At 55.5% G+C, this 19,268-nt stretch overlaps 1 protein-coding gene across 7 annotated transcripts in view; it reads left to right on the top strand.

Moving 5' to 3' along the window:
* The window catches only part of PDE4B (phosphodiesterase 4B), a 175,715-nt gene extending 163,637 nt beyond the window's left edge, over positions 1-12,078 (top strand). For all 7 annotated transcript variants that reach the window (XM_038143747.1, XM_038143748.1, XM_038143750.1 and 4 more), the window contains 8 exons: positions 3,266-3,444; positions 3,821-3,919; positions 4,049-4,213; positions 4,449-4,548; positions 5,260-5,414; positions 5,508-5,630; positions 7,008-7,190; positions 10,052-12,078. In XM_038143747.1, coding sequence (XP_037999675.1) covers positions 3,266-3,444; positions 3,821-3,919; positions 4,049-4,213; positions 4,449-4,548; positions 5,260-5,414; positions 5,508-5,630; positions 7,008-7,190; positions 10,052-10,417 — 1,370 coding nt within the window. In that variant the 3' untranslated portion in view covers positions 10,418-12,078. The remainder of the gene's footprint in view (positions 1-3,265; positions 3,445-3,820; positions 3,920-4,048; positions 4,214-4,448; positions 4,549-5,259; positions 5,415-5,507; positions 5,631-7,007; positions 7,191-10,051) is intronic.
* Positions 12,079-19,268: the final 7,190 nt, after the last annotated feature.

Raw genomic sequence — 19,268 nt, 5'->3', positions numbered from 1 at the left:
GGTTGGGGGCAGCCCGATTGCCCCCATTCTCAGCTTCCCTCTTTGGGTTTTCGCTTTCAAAGGGCTGCGGGGAGGGAGAGAATGGTGTTTGGATAGGAGGAATTCCTTCCCGAGCCTCGGGATGGTTTTGGGAGGCTGCTGGTGGTGGCTGCCTTATGCAACGCTGGGTTTTTGTGGTGACCTTACAGAAAGGACAAAGTCACCCAGGGCCAGCTGCAGGCACTGCCTCGTTCAACTGCACCCTCCCTTCGGAGATGGGGTTCAGACTAAATCATCCCCGAAATTTTATCCATTGCTGTGTGTAAATCTGCTCATTTTGCACCAGAAGTCGGCAAAAAAAATTGGAATATTTTGCATTTCATTCATTCTGCAGGAGCTCACGGCTCCGCGGACATGAATGGATCCTCTGTGTCAACGTTTGTTAGAACAAATGGGATTTTCTCGAGAAGCAGCTTCAGGATTTGTGACCATTTGCTTCCAAAATGAGAGGACATCCCTGAATCCAGCAGCTCCTAAGGCTGAGTGCTGTGGGTGCTGGGGATTCGTGCCCCGAGGCCAGAATGCCTTCCCGGTGTGACACACAATTATTCCCATTAAGGGTTTCAAAGTGATTCCAATATCCAGCTGCAGCTGGAACTGCTGCCTGCATTCAGGACGCCATGAATAATCCATGGAAGTTTGGAGCTGCTTTGAGGGGATGCATTGATTTTATTGCTCAGCTGAACCCGGAGCGTGAATTCCAGCAGGGAATAGGGCTGGATCGGGATGCACCAAGGGGCTAGTCCGGGGATTTGGCTGGTGGTCAGCTCTGCCCAGCAGCCACGGGAGTGTGGAGCAGGAATTGCCAATGTGGCAACCAAAAATAAACCCCACAAACGCTCGGGTTAATGGAGCCTGAATCCCAGCAGGGGCTGATGAGCCAGAGCTGCTGCTGGGCTGCTTTATTCACAGAATTCCAGACTGGTTTGGGTTGGGAAGGACCCTAAGGATCATCCAGTGCCACCCCTGCCATGGCAGGGACACCTTCCACTGTCCCAGGCTACTCCAAGCCCTGTCCAGCCTGGCCTTGGGCACTGCCAGGGATCCAGGGGCAAATTCTATTCCAGGGCCTGCCCACCCTCCCAGCCAGGAATTCCTTCCCTATATCCACCTAAACCTTCCCACTTTCAGCTTCCAGCCATTCCCTGTGTGCTGTCCCTGCAGGCCTTGTCCCCAGTCCCTCTGCAGCTCTCCTGGAGCCCCTTCAGGCCCTGCCAGGGGCTCTGAGCTCTGCCTGGATCCTTCTCCTCTCCAGGGGAGCACCCCCAGCTCTCCCAGCCTGGCTCCAGAGGGGCTCCAGCCCTTGGGACAGTTCTGGGGCCTCCTCTGGACTCTCTCCAGCAGCTCCAGGTCTGAATTCCTGCTATTCCCATGCTCAGCAGCTCCATGTTCCCTGGCAGGGCTGGACAAGGCTCTGTCCATTCCCGTGCCCGGTGACAGTGACATCCCCGTGTGAGGCCACTCAGGCTCAGGGCCTGGCACTGCTGCAGGCTCTCCAGAGTGGGCCAGATTGCTCTGATTGCTCATCTTCAAAAAAAAAAAAAAGAGGGAAGCTTTTAAAAAGATCATCGATCAGTTGTTTCAGGAAGTCGTGCTGCTGGTATGGGTTTTATGAATTAGTTTTTCCTTCCTAAAATTTAAATTAAATTAAATTAAATGAACGGCCAAAATAACAGGAGTCTGCAAGTGAGGAGGTTGAGCAAACAAACAGAAAGAAATGTGTGGGTAGGGCACTCGTTTATCTCCAAAGGTGGGGATAATTCAGACACCTTAAACCCAGATCATGCGACTTCATTCGACCTTTTGATTTTATCAGGGCAAGGAGGGACAGGACACAGGGAAGCGTTTCCCACTGCCAGAGGACAGGGATGGATGGGATACTGGGAAGGAATTCCTCCCTGTGAAGGGGGTGAGGGCCTGGCACAGGGTGCCCAGCACCCCTGGCAGTGCCCAAGGCCAGGCTGGAGCGCCCTGGGACAGTGGAAGCATCCCTGCCCTGGCAGGAGGTGGAACCAGATGATCTTTAGGCTGCCTCCCGTCCCGACTCATTCTGTAATTCCGTGATGAAATGGGCTGGGAAGGCTCCAGGAAGGAGCGGAGGGTCCAGCCCTGCATTCCCAGCAAGGTCAGAGAGGAGCAGCACACCACGTCACAGGGACCATCCCGCTGCCCGTGGGTCACACGCTCCTCCCGCGGTGGCACTGCCACCCCCGTGGGGACATCGATGCGACAAATCAGGGATTTCTGCTCCAGAATGGCCATTTGATGCTGCCTTAGTCACTGCTAAGGAGATTATGGGGAGGAAAGTCCTTTGGTGGTTCAGTAAAATCCCGGGAACACCCTGTGATGTCAGCCCGGCTGTGCTGTGGATAATGACTCCTTTCCTAATTGCTGCTGCTGCTGCTTGGGGTTTCACAGGGGTTTCATTAAGGCCAGGCAAAAGTAACTCCTGTCTGGAAGCCTTGTCCCTCTGGAGGTCCTCAAGGTGCTCAGAGGTTGTGGTAAAATCCATGAGAAATTGTTTGGATGGAAGTCATGAGCCAGTGGATCTGTGCTTTATCAATCAGCTGTAGGGCACTGAATACCACGTGGTTTTAAGATCTATTTATTTGCTAAACACGTCTCCACAGCCAGGTTTGGGGCCTCTTCGTGTGCACTAAAACTGTGATTATCCCTGAGAATGGCAACAGGAATTTAGCCCGTGCTTTGGATGGTATTCCATACGTATTTGTAAAGGAAAATCTTTGATGAATCAGTGCCACCCATTTGTTACTGGTTTTAAGAGGAGGGGATATTCACCCTAAAAAGTGAAAATAGGGAAAATGGATGTGGTTTTATCTTATTAAGGAAAAAAAGTGTGTTGTTTGAACATATCTTTTATTTACCTGCAAATAGGGCATAAAATTAATTGGGATTTATTCCCAAGGAGAACCTGGTGCCTTTCAGGCATGGAAAATCACAGAATCCTTTAGGCTGGAGATCATGGGGTCCAACCATTCCCAGCACTAACCCATGTCCCCAAACCACACAGTGGCTGCAAGAGACCAACCAGAGCTTTTGTAACTTGATTTTTTTTTTTTATTTTTTGGATCCCAAAATGAGAAAACGCCCAGCAGAACCCCCTGGGGTTGAAGTGGGGAGCAGAGGCAGCAGCTCGAGGGCTGATTCTGGGGGATGTGCTGGGAGCTCACGTCGTGCTGACTCATTTCCCCCTGCTCTGTTCCAGACAAGCAGAACGATGTGGAGATTCCTTCTCCCACCCAGAAGGACAGGGAGAAGAAGAAAAAACAGCAGCTCATGACACAGATCAGCGGGGTGAAGAAACTCATGCACAGCTCGAGCTTGAACAACACCAGCATCTCACGGTTTGGGGTGAAGACAGAGAAGGAAGATCACCTGGCCAAGGTAGGGGAGATTCCTGCTCTTCTGGGAGAATCTGGAAGCTGGGAATGGATTGTTCCATTCCTTGAATTAGTATCCCTGAAGTGATGTGAACATTAGAAATGCTGTAATTAATGGTACCCTCAAGAGCATATTTTGTATTTAAAAATACATGAAAATGGCCCTAAAATAAAAAGAAAAAAAGGTGCTGAAGGCTGAGGAGAGCAATTATGAAACACAAAATCAGCCCTTCACAGTTGCTCTGTGTTCATCAGGCTCACACGTTCAGCACTTACATAATTACAATCACCATTACATTTGCATATTTGTGAACTCTTTGGGGAAATGCAGAATTGCCTGGAAAACCATTGAAACCATTGTTCTTTTGTGCTCTCCTAAGGAACTGGAAGACCTGAATAAGTGGGGCCTCAACATCTTCAACGTGGCCAGGTATTCGCACAACCGGCCGCTCACCTGCATCATGTACGCCATATTCCAGGTGCGTGTCCCCGCAGGGCAGGGCTCCTGCTGCTGCCAGCACTGTTCTCACGTCCAGCTCCCCTCTGCTGCCCTGCCTGCTCCAGCCTGAGCTGAGGCTCAGCTGGGTGTTTGTGCTCTGCTCCCTCAGGAGCGGGACCTGCTGAAAACCTTCAAGATCTCGTCGGACACGTTCGTGACGTACATGATGACCCTGGAGGACCACTACCACTCAGATGTGGCCTACCACAACAGCCTGCACGCTGCTGACGTGGCCCAGTCCACCCATGTGCTGCTCTCCACCCCTGCCCTGGACGTGAGTGCCCTGCTTGGCTTGCCTTTCAGCGTGGGGTGGGCACTGCTGGCTCTTCCGAGCGCTCCCTTCGCCTCCATCGTTAGGAAATCTCAGCACGTGGGAGCTCTGTTTCACCTTTCTGCAGTGCCTTGTCCCAGAAAGCCAATTCAAACAGCACAATTTGTTCCCCTCGATCAGCTTCCCCAGCTGCTGAGAGGTAAAACCCCTCTGACAGGCTCCTGTTGCTCCATCCTAGGCTGTCTTCACGGATCTGGAAATCCTCGCTGCCATTTTTGCAGCTGCAATCCATGATGTGGATCACCCCGGGGTCTCCAATCAATTCCTGATTAACACAAGTGAGTTTGGTTCTGAATCTCTCAGAATTTCACCCCGAAAGCAATGGGAATGCTTTTTACATGCCACAAATGACAGCTTGCAGGCTGTGCTGCCCTCTCAAAATACAGCGCAGTAGAGGAGTGAGACATTTTGGACTCAAGCAGGAATGAAAATGCAATCCCTGACAAAGGGAACCACTGTAGCACAATTTGTGAAGTCAATATTTACTACTTGCTAACACATAATAATTCTGCCAGCCCTGAGTGCAAACTTTACCATTAAGATAAGAGGAATAATCCTATTGCTATTGACAACCAGAAAGCCAAATATTTGCCTTTGTGTTGGGATCCACGGATCTGGATTCCAAAGTATGGGCATTGTTGTGTTTTGGGAAGGGTTTTTGCAGGATTCTGTTGCCAGTGACTTGTAACTGAGTTAACTGAGCATTATTTTGTTGCTGGGACTGAGCAAAGGCTGTGGAGTGCTGGGGCTGGCACTCATGGAGCTAAAAAGAATCCCAGAATCCTAAAATCATCCAGTATCCCGTGGGCAGTATTCCCCCAGACCAGACTGCTCCAAACCCCATCCAGCCTGGCCCTGAACCCTTCCAGGGATGAGAAAAGAAACTTCCCCCCACTAAAACCTTTCAGTGTCCAGAACAAGCTCCCGTTGGCTGTTGGAAGCCCCACATTTCCCAGCCTGGAGTCCCACACTTGGCATTCCTTCCCCAGATTCTGAGCTGGCCCTGATGTACAACGACGAATCCGTGCTGGAGAACCACCACCTGGCCGTGGGCTTCAAACTGCTCCAGGAGGAGCACTGTGACATCTTCCAGAACCTGACCAAGAAGCAGCGCCAGACCCTCAGGAAGATGGTGATTGACATGGTATGGCTGCTCCCCCCTCCTCTTCTGAACCAAAAATGGTCGTTTTCTGTGGCTTCCCCTCCTGAAATCCTGTTTTCTCCCCATTCTGGAAAGGTGTTGGCCACTGATATGTCCAAGCACATGAGTCTGTTGGCCGATCTGAAGACTATGGTGGAAACGAAGAAGGTGACCAGTTCAGGAGTTCTCCTTCTGGACAACTACACGGACAGAATACAGGTGAGGCAGCCAGCTTCCCTGGGCTGGGGCTGTTTGGCCAGGAAGGAGAGGCCACGCTCCTGTTTTTGCCATGGCTTTGAAATCAATCGTAGAGAGAAGCTGAATTCCCAGCAGTCATTTCCTTCTGCACTAAAAAGAAGCACGAGGTGGTCCCATATTTTTTAGGTGTTATTTTTTAGGTGTTAACCCAGAATTAGGGTTTTTTTAACACTTGGAACTGCAAACATGGCGCACTCTGAGGTCAATTTTTGAGGCCTCTTAAATTTCCTTGCTGCTTTCTCTGAGTTGTTTCTCCTGTTACAACACTGCAAGAATTTCATTTGGATCTTCACATCTAAAGCACCTCAGAGTGAGCTGGAATTACTGCTGTACAGTCTGCTCCCTCAATAATTTAATCCCTGCTTTACAGAGGTGACCAGGAATTGCTGGAACAGGGTTGTGCAGTGAGCAGGACAAGATGCATCCTGCTCTGCTCTCCACTTTGATGACCAACTCCTTAAGAGCAGGCTCCTGGGAAAACTCTGTAAATTTTTTATTTCAAACGCTGGTGCTGCCTAAATCCTTGTGGCCACTGAGTCAGGCCCGTTCTGTGCGTGTGTGGAAGGGATATTACTCATTCCATAAAGTGGGAGCATTTCACCTCTTTCCCTGGGAGCATGGAAATGGATTTTGAATGGTGGGAAGCAGCTGGATCCCCAAACAAACCTGTGTGATGTCATTGACACTTCCACAACTGCTCCAGGTGTGAGGCTTGGGCTGTGTGAGCACCAGGGAGCACGGCTGGCTTTGGGGCTGGGGCAGCTCAGCTCATCCATGGAGGTGGAATCACAGAATTCCAGACTGGTTTGGGTTGGGAGTGACTTTGGATTCATTCCATCCCACCCAACACCTCCCACTGTCCCAGGTGCTCCGAGCCCCAATGTCCAGCCTGGCCTTGGACATTCCAGGGATCCAGGGGCAGCCCTAGCTGCTCTGGGCACCTGTGCCAGGGCCTGCCCACCCTGCCAGGGAATTCCTTCCCAATATCCCATCTCAATCTGCCTTCTTTCAGCATTAAAGCCATTCCCTGTGTCTTGTCCCTGCAGGCCTTGTCCCCAGTCCCTCTGCAGCTCTCCTGGAGCCCCTTCAGGCCCTGCCAGGGGCTCTGAGCTCTCCCTAGATCCTTCTCCTCTCCAGCCCTGCAGCAGCTCCGGGGCCTCCTCTAGGCTCTCTCCAGCAGCCCCAAGCCTTTAACGTGCTACCATGCAATGTTTCTGATATTTTTATGGTCTGTTTCATAATCAGAGGATCTCCTGGTGCAATGTTCTGCAGATGCAGCTGGAAACCCTCCTGGTTTTGCAGCTGATTTTATGAGTTTCCTGGTGGGTGTAATTGCAGGTTCTCCGGAATATGGTGCACTGTGCAGACCTGAGCAATCCCACCAAGTCTCTGGAGCTCTACCGGCAGTGGACGGACAGGATCATGGAGGAGTTCTTCCAGCAGGGAGACAAAGAGAGGGAGAGAGGCATGGAAATCAGCCCCATGTGTGACAAACACACGGCCTCCGTGGAAAAATCCCAGGTAATTGGCCTGAGCTGCAGCTTCCCCTTCAGGGGCAGAGCTCAGCTGCTTCTGCAGCACAATTAGGAGAGGAGCCAGCGGTTCAGAGCGTGGCTTCTGATCCCCCCTGACATCCAGCTCTGCCTGGGGCTCTCACAGGCTGGGGAGGCTCTTCCAGCTCCTCTCCATCCCCCTGGGCATCTGCTCGTCCCCTGCTCGTGTCCCAGTTTCCAGAGGCGGTTGGGTCCTTTCGTTGCCCAGTTCTGCTCTGCCCACCCTCACCAGCCTGTGCTGCCCTCACACCCTCCTCGCCCCGCTGCTGTTGTGCCCCCTGATCTGCAGGACTGGGAGCTTCTCCCACCTGAGATCCCCCTCGGGACCCTGCAAAATCCAGGGCAATTCTGCACTGCACGTGTCCAGTTGAATTAGAGGCTTCTGGAGCTGCCCTGGGCAGGGTGATTCCCAGAAATACTCATTTATGTCCCTGCAAGACTTAAAAGGAGCTGGATTTGCCTCTCTTTTTTTTTTTTTTGTGGGGGGATGAACTGGCTCATCCCTAGTTCTGATTCATAAAATGGTTTCAAGGTCAGATTTTGTTCTGACCTGTGTAGCACAGGCCATAAAATTTCGCCTGGATAATCTGGAATGAAACCAGGAATTTGCGTTTGTCCAAACAGATTCCAGCCTTTATATAATGCTGTCTTGGTTGTTGTTTTTGAATGACTCCGGCAAGTCATCATTGAGGTTTTTCAGCTTGAATAAGTAACAAAATTGATGATAATTATTTCCAAATGTCCTCTTGGGCTCGGCCAAGTGCTTTCAAAATTATTCACTCAACCGCGTGGTGATTTTGTTGGAAAAATCTGTCGGGTTTCTTAACCTAACAAGAAATGAATCCTTCAGCCAGGCTTGCCCATGTGCTCCACATGTGAGCTCCAATTCATTCCTTGCTTCACATCTGCACTTCCCAGAGGCTTCAAAATGCCATTTTTGCTGTGCAAAAAAAAGACAGGAATTGCACACAGTGTCCATCACAAAATGGCAAAGGAGAAAGGGAGGTGGCGTGTGCATGCTGGAGGTTTCCAGCTGGCATTTCTGCTGTGCAGAAAAGACAGGAATTACACAAAATGGCCATCGTGGAATGGCAAAGGAGAAAGGGGAGCGGTGTGTCCGTGCTGGAGGGAAACAAGGAGTGGATTAGGAAATAATATGCAGATATTTCAAAGCTTGAGATGCCCTCTCCATATTTTAGGATCAGCACTGAGCCGCGTGGCCAGTTATTCCATGATTTGGGATGTTTTTAAGGAACAGTGACCTGAAACAACGATTTTAAAGAAACAACAATTAACGAATGCTGATTTTGACCCGTCGGCGCCGTGGAGCCCTGGGACATTTTGGGTTCCAACCATCCCAAACCCTTTTTTTCCCCGTGCAGCAGGAACTTTTCATCACCTTTCTGCTGGAGCTGCCTCCCCAGCCCGTTCCAATTGGATGCTCACGGTGCTATTGACATCCTGTTGTGTCTGAGGGAGCCGGGAGCGATTTCCAAAGCAAACATCTGCTCCTTGAGCCCGGCTCCTGGGAGAGCCTTTTCCCTGCTCCACACAAAGCCGTGGAGCGGGACGGGCTGTGCCAATACAGAAGAATTCCAATCCCCTTTATGGCCGTTCCGCCGGCTCCATCCTGGACGCGGTTCCTCCCTGAGTCAGAGGAGCGTGGCGGGGTTGAGCTCAGCGGAAGGGCTGAGCATCCCTCACTCTTTCCAGCCCTGGAACGTCACCCCACGGGGGCCAGGCAGCATTCCCGGGATGAGCGGCCCCGCTGGCTGTGCTCTTCCCGAGGAGATCTCTCGTGGGGCTGCTTGGGCAGGAGGAAGATGGGAATGTTGAAAGTGCAGGATCGTGGAACGGTTTGGGATAGGCACAAACTGCGCCCCACAGGAAAATGCACCCAAAGCTGGAACTTCAGCCCATAAAGGCTGCTCCCCTTGGGAGCACTGGGGTATTCCCAGCTGTCGGTTGTGTGGGAATCATGGGATAAGGCATAAATGCACCAGCCTTGTCCCCAGTCACCTGGGAATTCTGTCTGAGAGGAGCAGACTCAGTGCTGAGAGAGCCCCATCCAGTTCCAGCTCCATGGCAGGGACACCTCCCACCATCTCAGGGTGCTCCAAACCCATCCGACCTGGCCTGGGATACTGCCAGGGATCCAGGAACAGCCGCTGCTGCTCTGGGAATTCTATTCCAGGGCTTCTACACTAGAATCCATCTAGCCATTCCCTGTGTCCTGTCCCTGCAGGCCTTGTCCCCAGTCCCTCTGCAGCTCTCCTGGAGCCCCTTCAGGCCCTGCCAGGGGCTCTGAGCTCTGCCTGGAGCCTTCTCCTCTCCAGGGGAGCACCCCCAGGTGTCCCAGCCTGGCTCCAGAGGGGCTCCAGCCCTGCAGCAGCTCCGGGGCCTCCTCTGGGCTCTCTCCAGCAGCTCCCGGTGCTGCTGATGTTGTCCCCAGGGCTGGGGCAGCTCTGCAGGTGGGGCCTCACCTGGGAGGGGCAGAGGAGCAGGATTCCCCCTCTGCTTTTCTGCTGCCCACACTGGGGGATCAGCCCAGGGCTCTGTCCCCTGAATTTCCTGCTGGCTCCTGCTTTTGGTGAAACTTCATCCAAGGTTTGATTTTGGACGAGACATCAGCCCAGCCCAGCACTGTGGGTGGGTTCAGCTCTGGGTATCAGATATTTAGGTGTGATAATGTGATCATGAGGCTGTGCTGGTTTGGGGGCTTGCTCCTGGTATTTTGCTTGCAAAACAAATATAATATGAACTTTTCAGACATCCACCTTTTGCAGGTTATTCCCTTGCCCTAAGCGTGTTTGTCCTTTTGTTTTCCAGGTGGGATTCATCGACTACATCGTCCATCCTCTCTGGGAGACGTGGGCTGACCTGGTGCAGCCCGACGCCCAGGACATCCTGGACACTCTGGAGGACAACAGGAACTGGTACCAGAGCATGATACCTCAGAGCCCATCGCCTCCCCTGGAGGAGCGGGGCCAGGACTGCCAGGGCCTGATGGAGAAGTTCCAGTTTGAACTGACGCTGGAGGAGGAGGATTCGGACGGGCCCGAGAAGGACGGCGAGACCCTCGGCTACTTCAGCAATACAGAGACGCTCTGCGTGGCCCAGCCCGGGGAGGAGGAGCCCCAGAGGGAGGCCACCATCGAGATTGTGACAGAAGACACGTCTCCTGTGGACACATAATGGCCTGGCCCCGCGGGAGTGGCTTTTAAACACTTGCGGAGCTTGCGAGCGGTCTCCGACAGCCTCTGCAGCCGGGGCTGAGCCTCTGCCATGGGCTGGCAGATCCTCCAGCTACTTGAGATTGGAGTCAGGGTTACAGATGGGGTAGGGAGTGATTGCTCAGGAAATGCACGGGTGATTTGCGTTGTGGTTTGAGCCTCGTCAGCCGAGAGCACCGCGTTGTCCTGGAGCTGGCTTGGGTCGGGCCGAGGCGGCGCTGACACACAACTGAGAGATTTTATACTGTTAGTTTTGGAGTTTATACCAGTTAGACTGATAGAAACTACTGATCAATAACTCATATCCAACCTGTCCACCTGTCTGCAGACCTGTGTGCCTTCTTTGTAAACACTTTCATGTCTTTTCAAGAGTCTCTTAATTCAACACACGGAGCTTGGTAGTTCAAAAGCGACACAAGGTGTTTCGGAATTGACGGCTACTTTTTGGATTCTTCCTGTTACCAGAAGCAGTCTTCCTTTTTTTTCGTGGGCAATACCTGTCACTTTATTGCAGTTAATCACTTTGACAGACTAAACAGAAGGGGAAACCCTCTGCTTTGCATTACTGCACCTTCAGTGTGTTCTTAATCCCCCCGGTGACCCGTTGGGAGTCACGCGGTGCCGTCGTGCACCGTTCCCTCGCTGGGAACAGCAGGAATTTTTTCCTCCCCGGGGTTTGGGTTTGTGGTGAGCAGGACAGAGGGCAGGTTTTTTTTTCCCTGGCACAGCTCAGTCCATCCCTGAGTAAGCGTGGCAAGGCGGTGTGTGACACGCCTTCCCCCTCGGCAGCTCCCTGGAATTTGCACGCTCGGATATTTGTGTTTCTCTGGCCTCTCGTCCACGTTCCCTAGGTTTAGGTCCACCATCCTCCTCCTCCTCCTGCACTGCCTCGAGCTCTACCACCTCCATTACTGTTTATAACAGTGTATTTATTACCTACTGTACATACTGTAATGTTTTGTAAGTTATTAATTTATATGAATTAGCATCGCCTGTCGGCGGCGATGTTAATGGGGTAGAAAACTCGGAATAAGAGTTGCCTTTTTTTCTTGTAACCTTTTGTATTGCATAAAGTCCAAGAACCTGAACATAGCTGAAGAGACAGACACAACCCAGGAAGGGCATTCGGGTGGCAGCCGCCCGTGGGGAGGGGACACCGCATCCCAGGGCAGCGAGTTTGGGAATCTGCCAGGAACGCAGAGAGGGGGAACTGAACAAAGAACTCCCCACGCCCGGGCCGGCTTTTCAATGTCACAATGTTCCAATTTCTGAACAACCCAATGTGAATCTCTATGACAAAACAAAAATGTGAACTGATGTAATAATTGTGCTGTGAAACTTCCTCTGACAAAGCTTGTCCGGCATCGTGAGCGGTGTCAATCTCAGTTTGTAAAATATGTTTCAAGCTTTTTGGTCCAACTCGTGACTAATTAGTTCATGACAATAGCACAGTTGTGCATGATCAATGGGTTTGTTTGTCTGTTGAACACTGCATTGTTCCAGGTGGTTATTTTATTGTTCCCCAAAGTTTCACACTATGTATGTTATAGTATTCTATATTGTGTTCAGACGCATTCTTAAGAGATTTTTATATGAAGTGAATAAATGAAAGCATGACCCAGCCTGCGGCTCTTCAGGGGGCTTTTGTCAACAAGACAGCATGGGCTGTGTCACCACTCAGGGGACAGAAAATGGGACCCTCCAAACCCAGAACCCTCCTGGGGCTAAAACCCAGAATCCTTTGGCCAAAATCCAAAACCTCCTACACCCAAAATCTGGGATGTTTCACAGCTGAAATCCAGAACCTCCCACAGCTGAAATCCAGAACTTTCCTTTGGCCAAGGCCCAGGACCCTCCTACGGCCAAAGCCCAGAGCACTCCTGTGGCCGTACCCCATAATCTCCCATAGCTGAGACCCAGGACACTCCTGGAACCAAAACCCCAAATCCTCCAATGTCTGAAACCCAAAACCTCCCTTGTCCCAAACCCAGAACCTTCGATGGCTCACTCCCAGAACCCTCCTGCAGCCAAAAACTCAGAACCCTTCTGTGGCCAAAATGCAAAATGCTCCCGTGGCTTAAACCCAGAACCTCCAACATCCGAAACCCATGACTTCCAATGTCCTACAGCCAGAACCCTTCCATGTCCCAAACCCAGAATTTCCATGGCCAATGCCGAGAAGCTCCCACGGCCAGTGCCCAGACCCTCCACGGCCAGCTCCAGAGCCTCCATTCCCAGTGGCCCTGGCGGGAGCCGTTCCTCAGGATGGGCAGAGGAGCATTCCCGGTGGCACGGCCTCGGTCCCTGGGACGCCTGGACCTCGTCCTTCCTGCGGGGCCGGTGGCAGCAGAGGCGACAGGAAGGCGAGCGCAGACAGGAAGCGGTGGCCGCGCAGGGCCCGGCCCGCGGGAGCTTTCATGTCCCGGCCTGACCCAAAACAAGCGACTTTCCAGTAAAAAACATCCTGTGCCAGGGCAGGAGAGCGGGGCTGCGGTGCCGCCCTCGCCGCGGGTGACACCGGCCGTGTCCCCTGGGGCTCCACTGGCTTTCCCTGGATCCGCTGGCTCCGGAGTGAAGTCACGGGAAAACAAGTGTGGATCTCATCCTGCATTCCCACCCAGCACTCCGTGGGGCAGCTGCCGCCAGGCCACCTTCTGTCACATCCCTGCTGTCCCAGCAGAAAGGGATCCAGCCGGTGGATCCTGGGGGATTTTCCCAGGGTTTGAACCTCTGATACTCCTTGGTGAAAATTCCCTGGCAGAAACTCCTTGAAGGGCGCGTAGTGATTTGTCTTTCCCAGTAGATTAACAGAATCCCAGAACTGGTTTGGGTTGGAAGGACCTTGAATTCCATCCACTGCCCCAGGCTGCTCCAGCTCCAGTGTCCAGCCTGGCCTTGGGCACTGCCAGGGATCCAGGGGCAGCCCCAGCTGCTCTGGGCACCCTGTGCCAGGGCCTGCCCACCCTGCCAGGGAACAATTCCTAATTCCCAATATCCCACCTAAATCTCTCCTCTTTCAATTTAAACCATCTCCCCTTCACCCCAACTCATCCTTCTCATGTCCCTGGGCTGTGGCGGCCGCATCCTCCCCGCGGTTCCCGGGGGTGTGCAGGGATGGGAAAGGGATGGGAAAGGGATGGGAAAGGGATGATGGGGCTGGAAAATCATTGGCACTTCTGGGGGGAAAGCACCGAAGCGGGAGAGAGCAGCAGCGCCGGGCTGCAGGTGGAGCTGGGGCTCTGTCCTTGCCCCGTCCCTCTCCCTGCCCGTGCCTCTCCCTCCCAGCCGCTGCTCTCTTCGTTCCTGTCCCCTCCTGACCTAGCTCTGCCAGGCAGCTTCCCGGGGATCCAGGCAGCTCTGGAGCTGGGAAGAGCCGCCTCTCCCTGCTCCTTCCCCGCAGCAGCAGCCGGGAAAATGTTCCAGCGGCCGCTGCGCCACAAAACCCACCCGGACCCTTCTGCTTCCCTCTGCAGGGGGAAATCCCAGTTCAGGTGCTGGGAAATTGGCTGGCTCAGGGCCGTCCGTTCCTCGGGGGATGAGGATTCCAGTGGCTCTGCTTCACCACCCTCACATCCAGAGCTGGATTGGCACGGATTCCTTCGGCATGGGAAGGTGGAGCAGGGATGTGGCGCTTCCTTCTCGCTCCAGAGCGGAGCTGGTGGGGCTGCTCCCAATCCCTGGTGGTCCCCAGGTCACTTCCAGGGGCTCCCAGCAGCTCCTGGTGTGTGCAGGGTGGAAGGGGAGGAACCCCAGCTTGGGGTCTGCACCTTCCTGGGACCGGGATGCGCAAGGGATGCGCACGGATCTGTCCCCTCTGTGCTGCCACCATCAACCACAGATGTCACCCAGAGCCCCTGAGTGACAGCTGGCCTGGTCCCCAAGGACATAGTTTCCCACTGAGGCCATGGAGCTGGGATTTCAGGGGGATTTCCACCGGCCCTAAACCCTCCCACGGCATCAACCCCAGGGATGAGCAGTGGGAGCAGATCCAGCCCTTCCCGGGGCGGGGGGACAAGGGTCCCGCAGAGCCCCTGCCACTGCCAGGAAACTTCTGACCCGAGGTCACCGTTGTTCACAAGGACTGTGATGCAGAGAAATGAAATAATAAACCAGCCCTGCTGCTTTTTCCCAGCTCAGCCCGCTCTCCTGGGGGTGCAGCTGGAGTTCCACGTCCTTTTTCCCCCATTCCGTGGGAGCTGGGGATGAGCGTGGCTCACCAGTGATGTGTGACAGAGCCAGAGCCAGGGACAGGACAGAATGGCCTCAGGTGGCACCAGGGGAGGTTTAGATTGGATATCTGGGAAAATCTCTTCATGGAAAGGGTGGCCAGGCATGGGAACAGCTGCCCAGGGCAGTGCTGGGTCCCCATCCCTGCAGGGATTCAAAGTCCATGAGGATGAGGCACTTGGGGGGCTTTTCCAACCCCAGATATTCCATATCTTTCTGTCCCTGGTGCCCCTGTGTTTGGGATGGAGCATTCCCAGGTCCTGACGCAGCCGCGAGGATCTGCAGGGTGCCGGGAGCTCTTTGCCAGCCGAGGGGATTTGGGCGCCCCTGGAGCAGAGCTCACCTGGGGCTGCAGCGGATGAGAGAGGAGAAGTGAGAATGTGAAGCTCTGACAGCTCTGCAGTCGCAAACAGGAAGCAGCCGGGGGCAGGCGCACAGAGCCCGGGTTTATCGGGGCTGGAGCTCGGCCCCGGCAGCAGCAGCAGCTTCCAGGGCAGGGGGAGACGGCACTGCCAGCCTGGCACTGGGGACACCGCGGGGACACGGCGGTGGCCAGGAAGGACAGGCAGCTTGTGGCCCGGCTGATGGGGTTCAGGATGGGTTTGGGTGTTTTGGCTCTCCCAAATGTCCCTTTTGGGGTGACGCAAGGAGCCCAAACCCAAGAATTCCCCTTGCCGAGGTCTCTCTGTCCCCGAGCCCTGCTGCCCGATTTCCCGCCCTGTTGAGGGGATTTCTGCCACCCTGGGGTGGCGCTGCTGGGGACACGGGGACAGCGGAGCTCTGCCCGCCTGGGTGCGGGGTGGGCCCGGGGAGGGGGGACGGCAGGACCGGGGGAGCACGAGGTGCCGGCACACCTGTCCGGCCCCTGCACATCTGTCCAACCCCATCCTGTCCCTGCACATCTGTCCGGCCCCTGCACATCTGTCCGGCCCGGCCCGGCCCTGCACAGCCGCACAGCTCCATCTGCCGAGCTCCCGGCGCTGCGCAGGGCGCGGGACGCTCCGGAGTGCCCCGGGAATGGGGAGGGTCCACGATGGGGACACGCGGGCACAGCTGGAACCCCGCCACAGCTGGAGCCGGGCACAGCTGGAACCCCGCCACAGCTGGAACCCCGCCACAGGTGGAGCCGGGCACAGCTGGAACACCGCCACAGCTGGAGCCGGGCACAGCTGGAGGCAGACGCTCCAGGGCTGCCTCTGCCTTTGCTGCCCTCGATGCCCCCCAGCGCCGCCCCCCGCCTCTGCCCCCTCCCCATCCTGTTTCTTTTCTGTGAATAAATTGATTTTAAGCAGAATTCAATGTCCTTTATCAGCCGCGGCCCAAGCAGACAGGCCCAAAGGTGGGCAGGACGATGCCCAAAGGCTCCTCAAATTTTAACGAAAGACTCCACTGGCGTTCCTGAAGCTCTGGGTTTGGTCAGGGCAGAGTTTGTTTCTCCGGGTTTCTTTACACAGCTGTGAAATTTTACCTCAGGGAGGCAAAAGCTCGTTGCGGTCCCAGGAACCAAACCCCTGGGCACGGTGTGGGCAGGGGGATGAGCTCCTGGCACTGATCCTGGTGCAGGGGATGGATCCGTCCCCATCCTGAAGCACGCTCCAGGCTGATGCCAGGGATCAAACCCAAAATGGGCTCAGTAACGTTTCGGGTGAGGCACGTGGTGTGAAATGGGGGTGCTGGCTGCGGCCCCCCAGGCCTGCGTGAGGGCTTTGCCAGTGCTCCTGAATTCCTTTTTTTTGCCCCAAAAAAATTAAGATTAACCAATCATCAACCCTCCGGAGCGCCCCGGGGCAGCTGCAGCCGGTGCTGATTGCCCCGATCAGCCCCTGGTTATCAGGGCTGAGGAGGGGCCAGGGGCGACCCTGGAGCTCGGGAGGAGGAGCAGGAGGAGGTGGGATCCCTCGTGGGGGGTGCAGGGATGTTCCTTTGGGATTTTGGGGGTTCCTGGCTGTGGTTGTGGTGGGGATTGGAGCAGGAATCCGGTGGGCGCCGTGAGCGTCTCCATGAGAAGTTTCTTTTTCCCAGCCCCATCCAGCTCTGCTCCTCTCCCCGCTGTGCCCCGGGGTGGAGGCTCATTCCCACACCCCTCGTGTCCTCCTGGGAGCAGCTCCCGGGATGGAAGGGGCTCCGTGGCTCTCTGTGCCTGGGAAAACCGAGGGTTCGTGGAGCAGGAGGGAAGGGGCTGCGCTGTGGAGCTGGGAATTCCTTGTGGAGCAGCTGCAGCCCTGGGCAGCCCTGGCACGAGCTGGGGGCTGGCAGGGGCTGTTCCCATGGATTCTCCATGTTTGGCATGAGCAGGGGGCTGGCAGGGGCTGTTCCCATGGATTTCTCACTCCTGGCATGAGCTGGGGGCTGGCAGGGGCTGTTCCCATGGATTCTCCATGTTTGGGATGAGCTAGGGGCCAGCAGGGGCTGTTCCCATGGATTCTCCATGTTTGGGATGAGCTTGGGGCTGGCAGGGGCTGTTCCCATGGATTCTCCATGTTTGGGATGAGCCGGGGGCTGGCAGGGGCTGTTCCCATGGATTCTCCATGTTTGGGATGGGCTGGGGGCTGGCAGGGGCTGTTCCCATGGATTCTCCATGTTTGGGATGGGCTGGGGGCTGGCAGGGGCTGTTCCCATGGATTCTCCATGTTTGGGGTGAGCTGGGGACTGGCAGGGGCTGTTCCCATGGATTCTCCAGCCCTGCTCCTGCCAGGGTGCTCCGGATGCTCATGGAATGCTTTGGTTGCCCCCAGCACAAGGTGGGGCTGCCCAGGGGTGTTTGGGGTGCAGCCTCTTGGGGTTCAGCCTCCCGGGGGTGGCACCTGGGACTCTCGGTGGTGCCATTGGGTTTTCAGGACCTGGGGGATGGATTGATGGATTGATTCCCTCTGTGCCCCCCTGAGCTCGTGGAGGGTTGGGTCCAGCTGCTCCTGGGGGTTCTCCCCTCTCCCAGCCTCCTTCCCTGCTAGGGCGGCCCTTTGAGGAAGGAATCCTGGAAACAGGCTCCAGGGAGAGCTCAGAGCCCCTGGCAGGGCCTGAAGGGGCTCCAGGAGAGCTGCAGAGGGACTGGGGACAAGGGCTGCAGGGACAGGACACAGGGAATGGCTGGAAGCTGAAAATGGGAAGGTTTAGGTGGATATTGGGAAGGAATTCCTGGCTGTGAGGGTGGGCAGGCCCTGGCACAGGTGCCCAGAGCAGCTGGGGCTGCCCCTGGATCCCTGGCAGTGCCCAGGGCCAGGCTGGAGCAGCCTGGGACAGTGGGAGGTGTCCCTGCCCTTGTCCCCTGTAACCCCAGTTTTGCAGGGAAAGAGGGAAAAGGCTGAGCTTCCCGCAGCTCCATCCCGCAGCTCCATCCCGCAGCGCCGGGCTGGCCCCGCTCCCCCCGGCTTCGATCCGCAGGGTGGGATCCCTTCCGCAGGGGCGATGCCAGCCGCCCTGGCTGCTCCTAATGCCGGGGATTTGCCGGGGCCGTGCCGGGGCCGAGGATTGGGGTTTTATTTAGCAAATCCCGGCGCTGCTGCGGGGCCGGGCCCGGCTCCTCGGGCGCCGCTGTCACATGGAGCCGCGGCTGACTCTGCCGGCGGATGAGTAATGCGCTCCGTGACTCATTTTCTGCCGCTTTTATTTGGGATTTTTTTTTTTTTTTTGGTTTTTTTTTTTTTAATCTTCAGGCCCTTGACTTCATCTGTTGCTGGCAGCTCCTCTCGCCTCTTCTTCGGGAGCTGCTGGAGATTTCCAGGGCTTTTCATGGGAATTGTCCTTGAGGCAGCTCGGTGGGGCTGGGGGCGCCTTCGGAAGTCAAATTCCAACATTTGGAAATATCAGTTTGCCTCGGGAAGAGGGGTTTTTGGCAGCTGCCCCCACCAGGGACGCGGGAATGCTCCGGGCTCTCCCTGTGCCGCCTGTTTTTTTGGGAAGAGCCCGTTCCAGAGCAGCTCTGTGGGGTTAACTTTGGCCGCGGGAAGGGCAGCTTTGGGCAGGAGGTGTTTCACAAGGCTGAGCTCTCCCACGGACCCAGGGAAAGCTGGAGCTGCCTGGGAGGAGCAGCAGCCCAAGGGCTCCCAGGTGTGGTGGGGAGGCTGCCCAAAGCCGGTGCTGAAACGGGGAAATTGGGTGGAAAGGGATGTTGTGTCCCTAGGTTGGCCTGGGAAGGGATCTGCAGGGAAATCCTGGCTCTCCTTGTTTGCTTCAGGAATTTCAACCCCCTGGAGCTGTGGGCACTGGCTCCGTCCTGGGTGGCGCAGGATGCGGGAACACAGAATCCCTGGATTTGGGTTTGGAAGGACCTTGGAGCCCATCCCAGCCCTGCCATGGCAGGGACACCTTTCCCTAGGATTGCCCCAGCCCCTGTCCAGCCTGGCCAGGGCATTCTGTGCTGTGCAGCTGCCCCGTGGATTTTGGGGGCACTGGTGTTATTTGGCTGTGGCCAGGAGGAATCTGGGCACGGAAGGTGCCCGTCCATCCCTGGCATCTCCTGCCACCTGTGCCAGCCTGGCTGCTGGGGACAGCATTCCATGGCAGTGCTCAGCCGGGATTACACCACGCTTCCCGAGGGCCCCGGGCTCCTGTCCCTGCTGGCAGCAGGGCAGGCAGGTCGCGGGAGA

The sequence above is a fragment of the Motacilla alba genome, chromosome 8 (assembly GCF_015832195.1).
Source record: "Motacilla alba alba isolate MOTALB_02 chromosome 8, Motacilla_alba_V1.0_pri, whole genome shotgun sequence".
NCBI classification, from domain to species: domain Eukaryota; kingdom Metazoa; phylum Chordata; class Aves; order Passeriformes; family Motacillidae; genus Motacilla; species Motacilla alba.
This window is presented reverse-complemented; position numbering and strand designations above follow the sequence as displayed.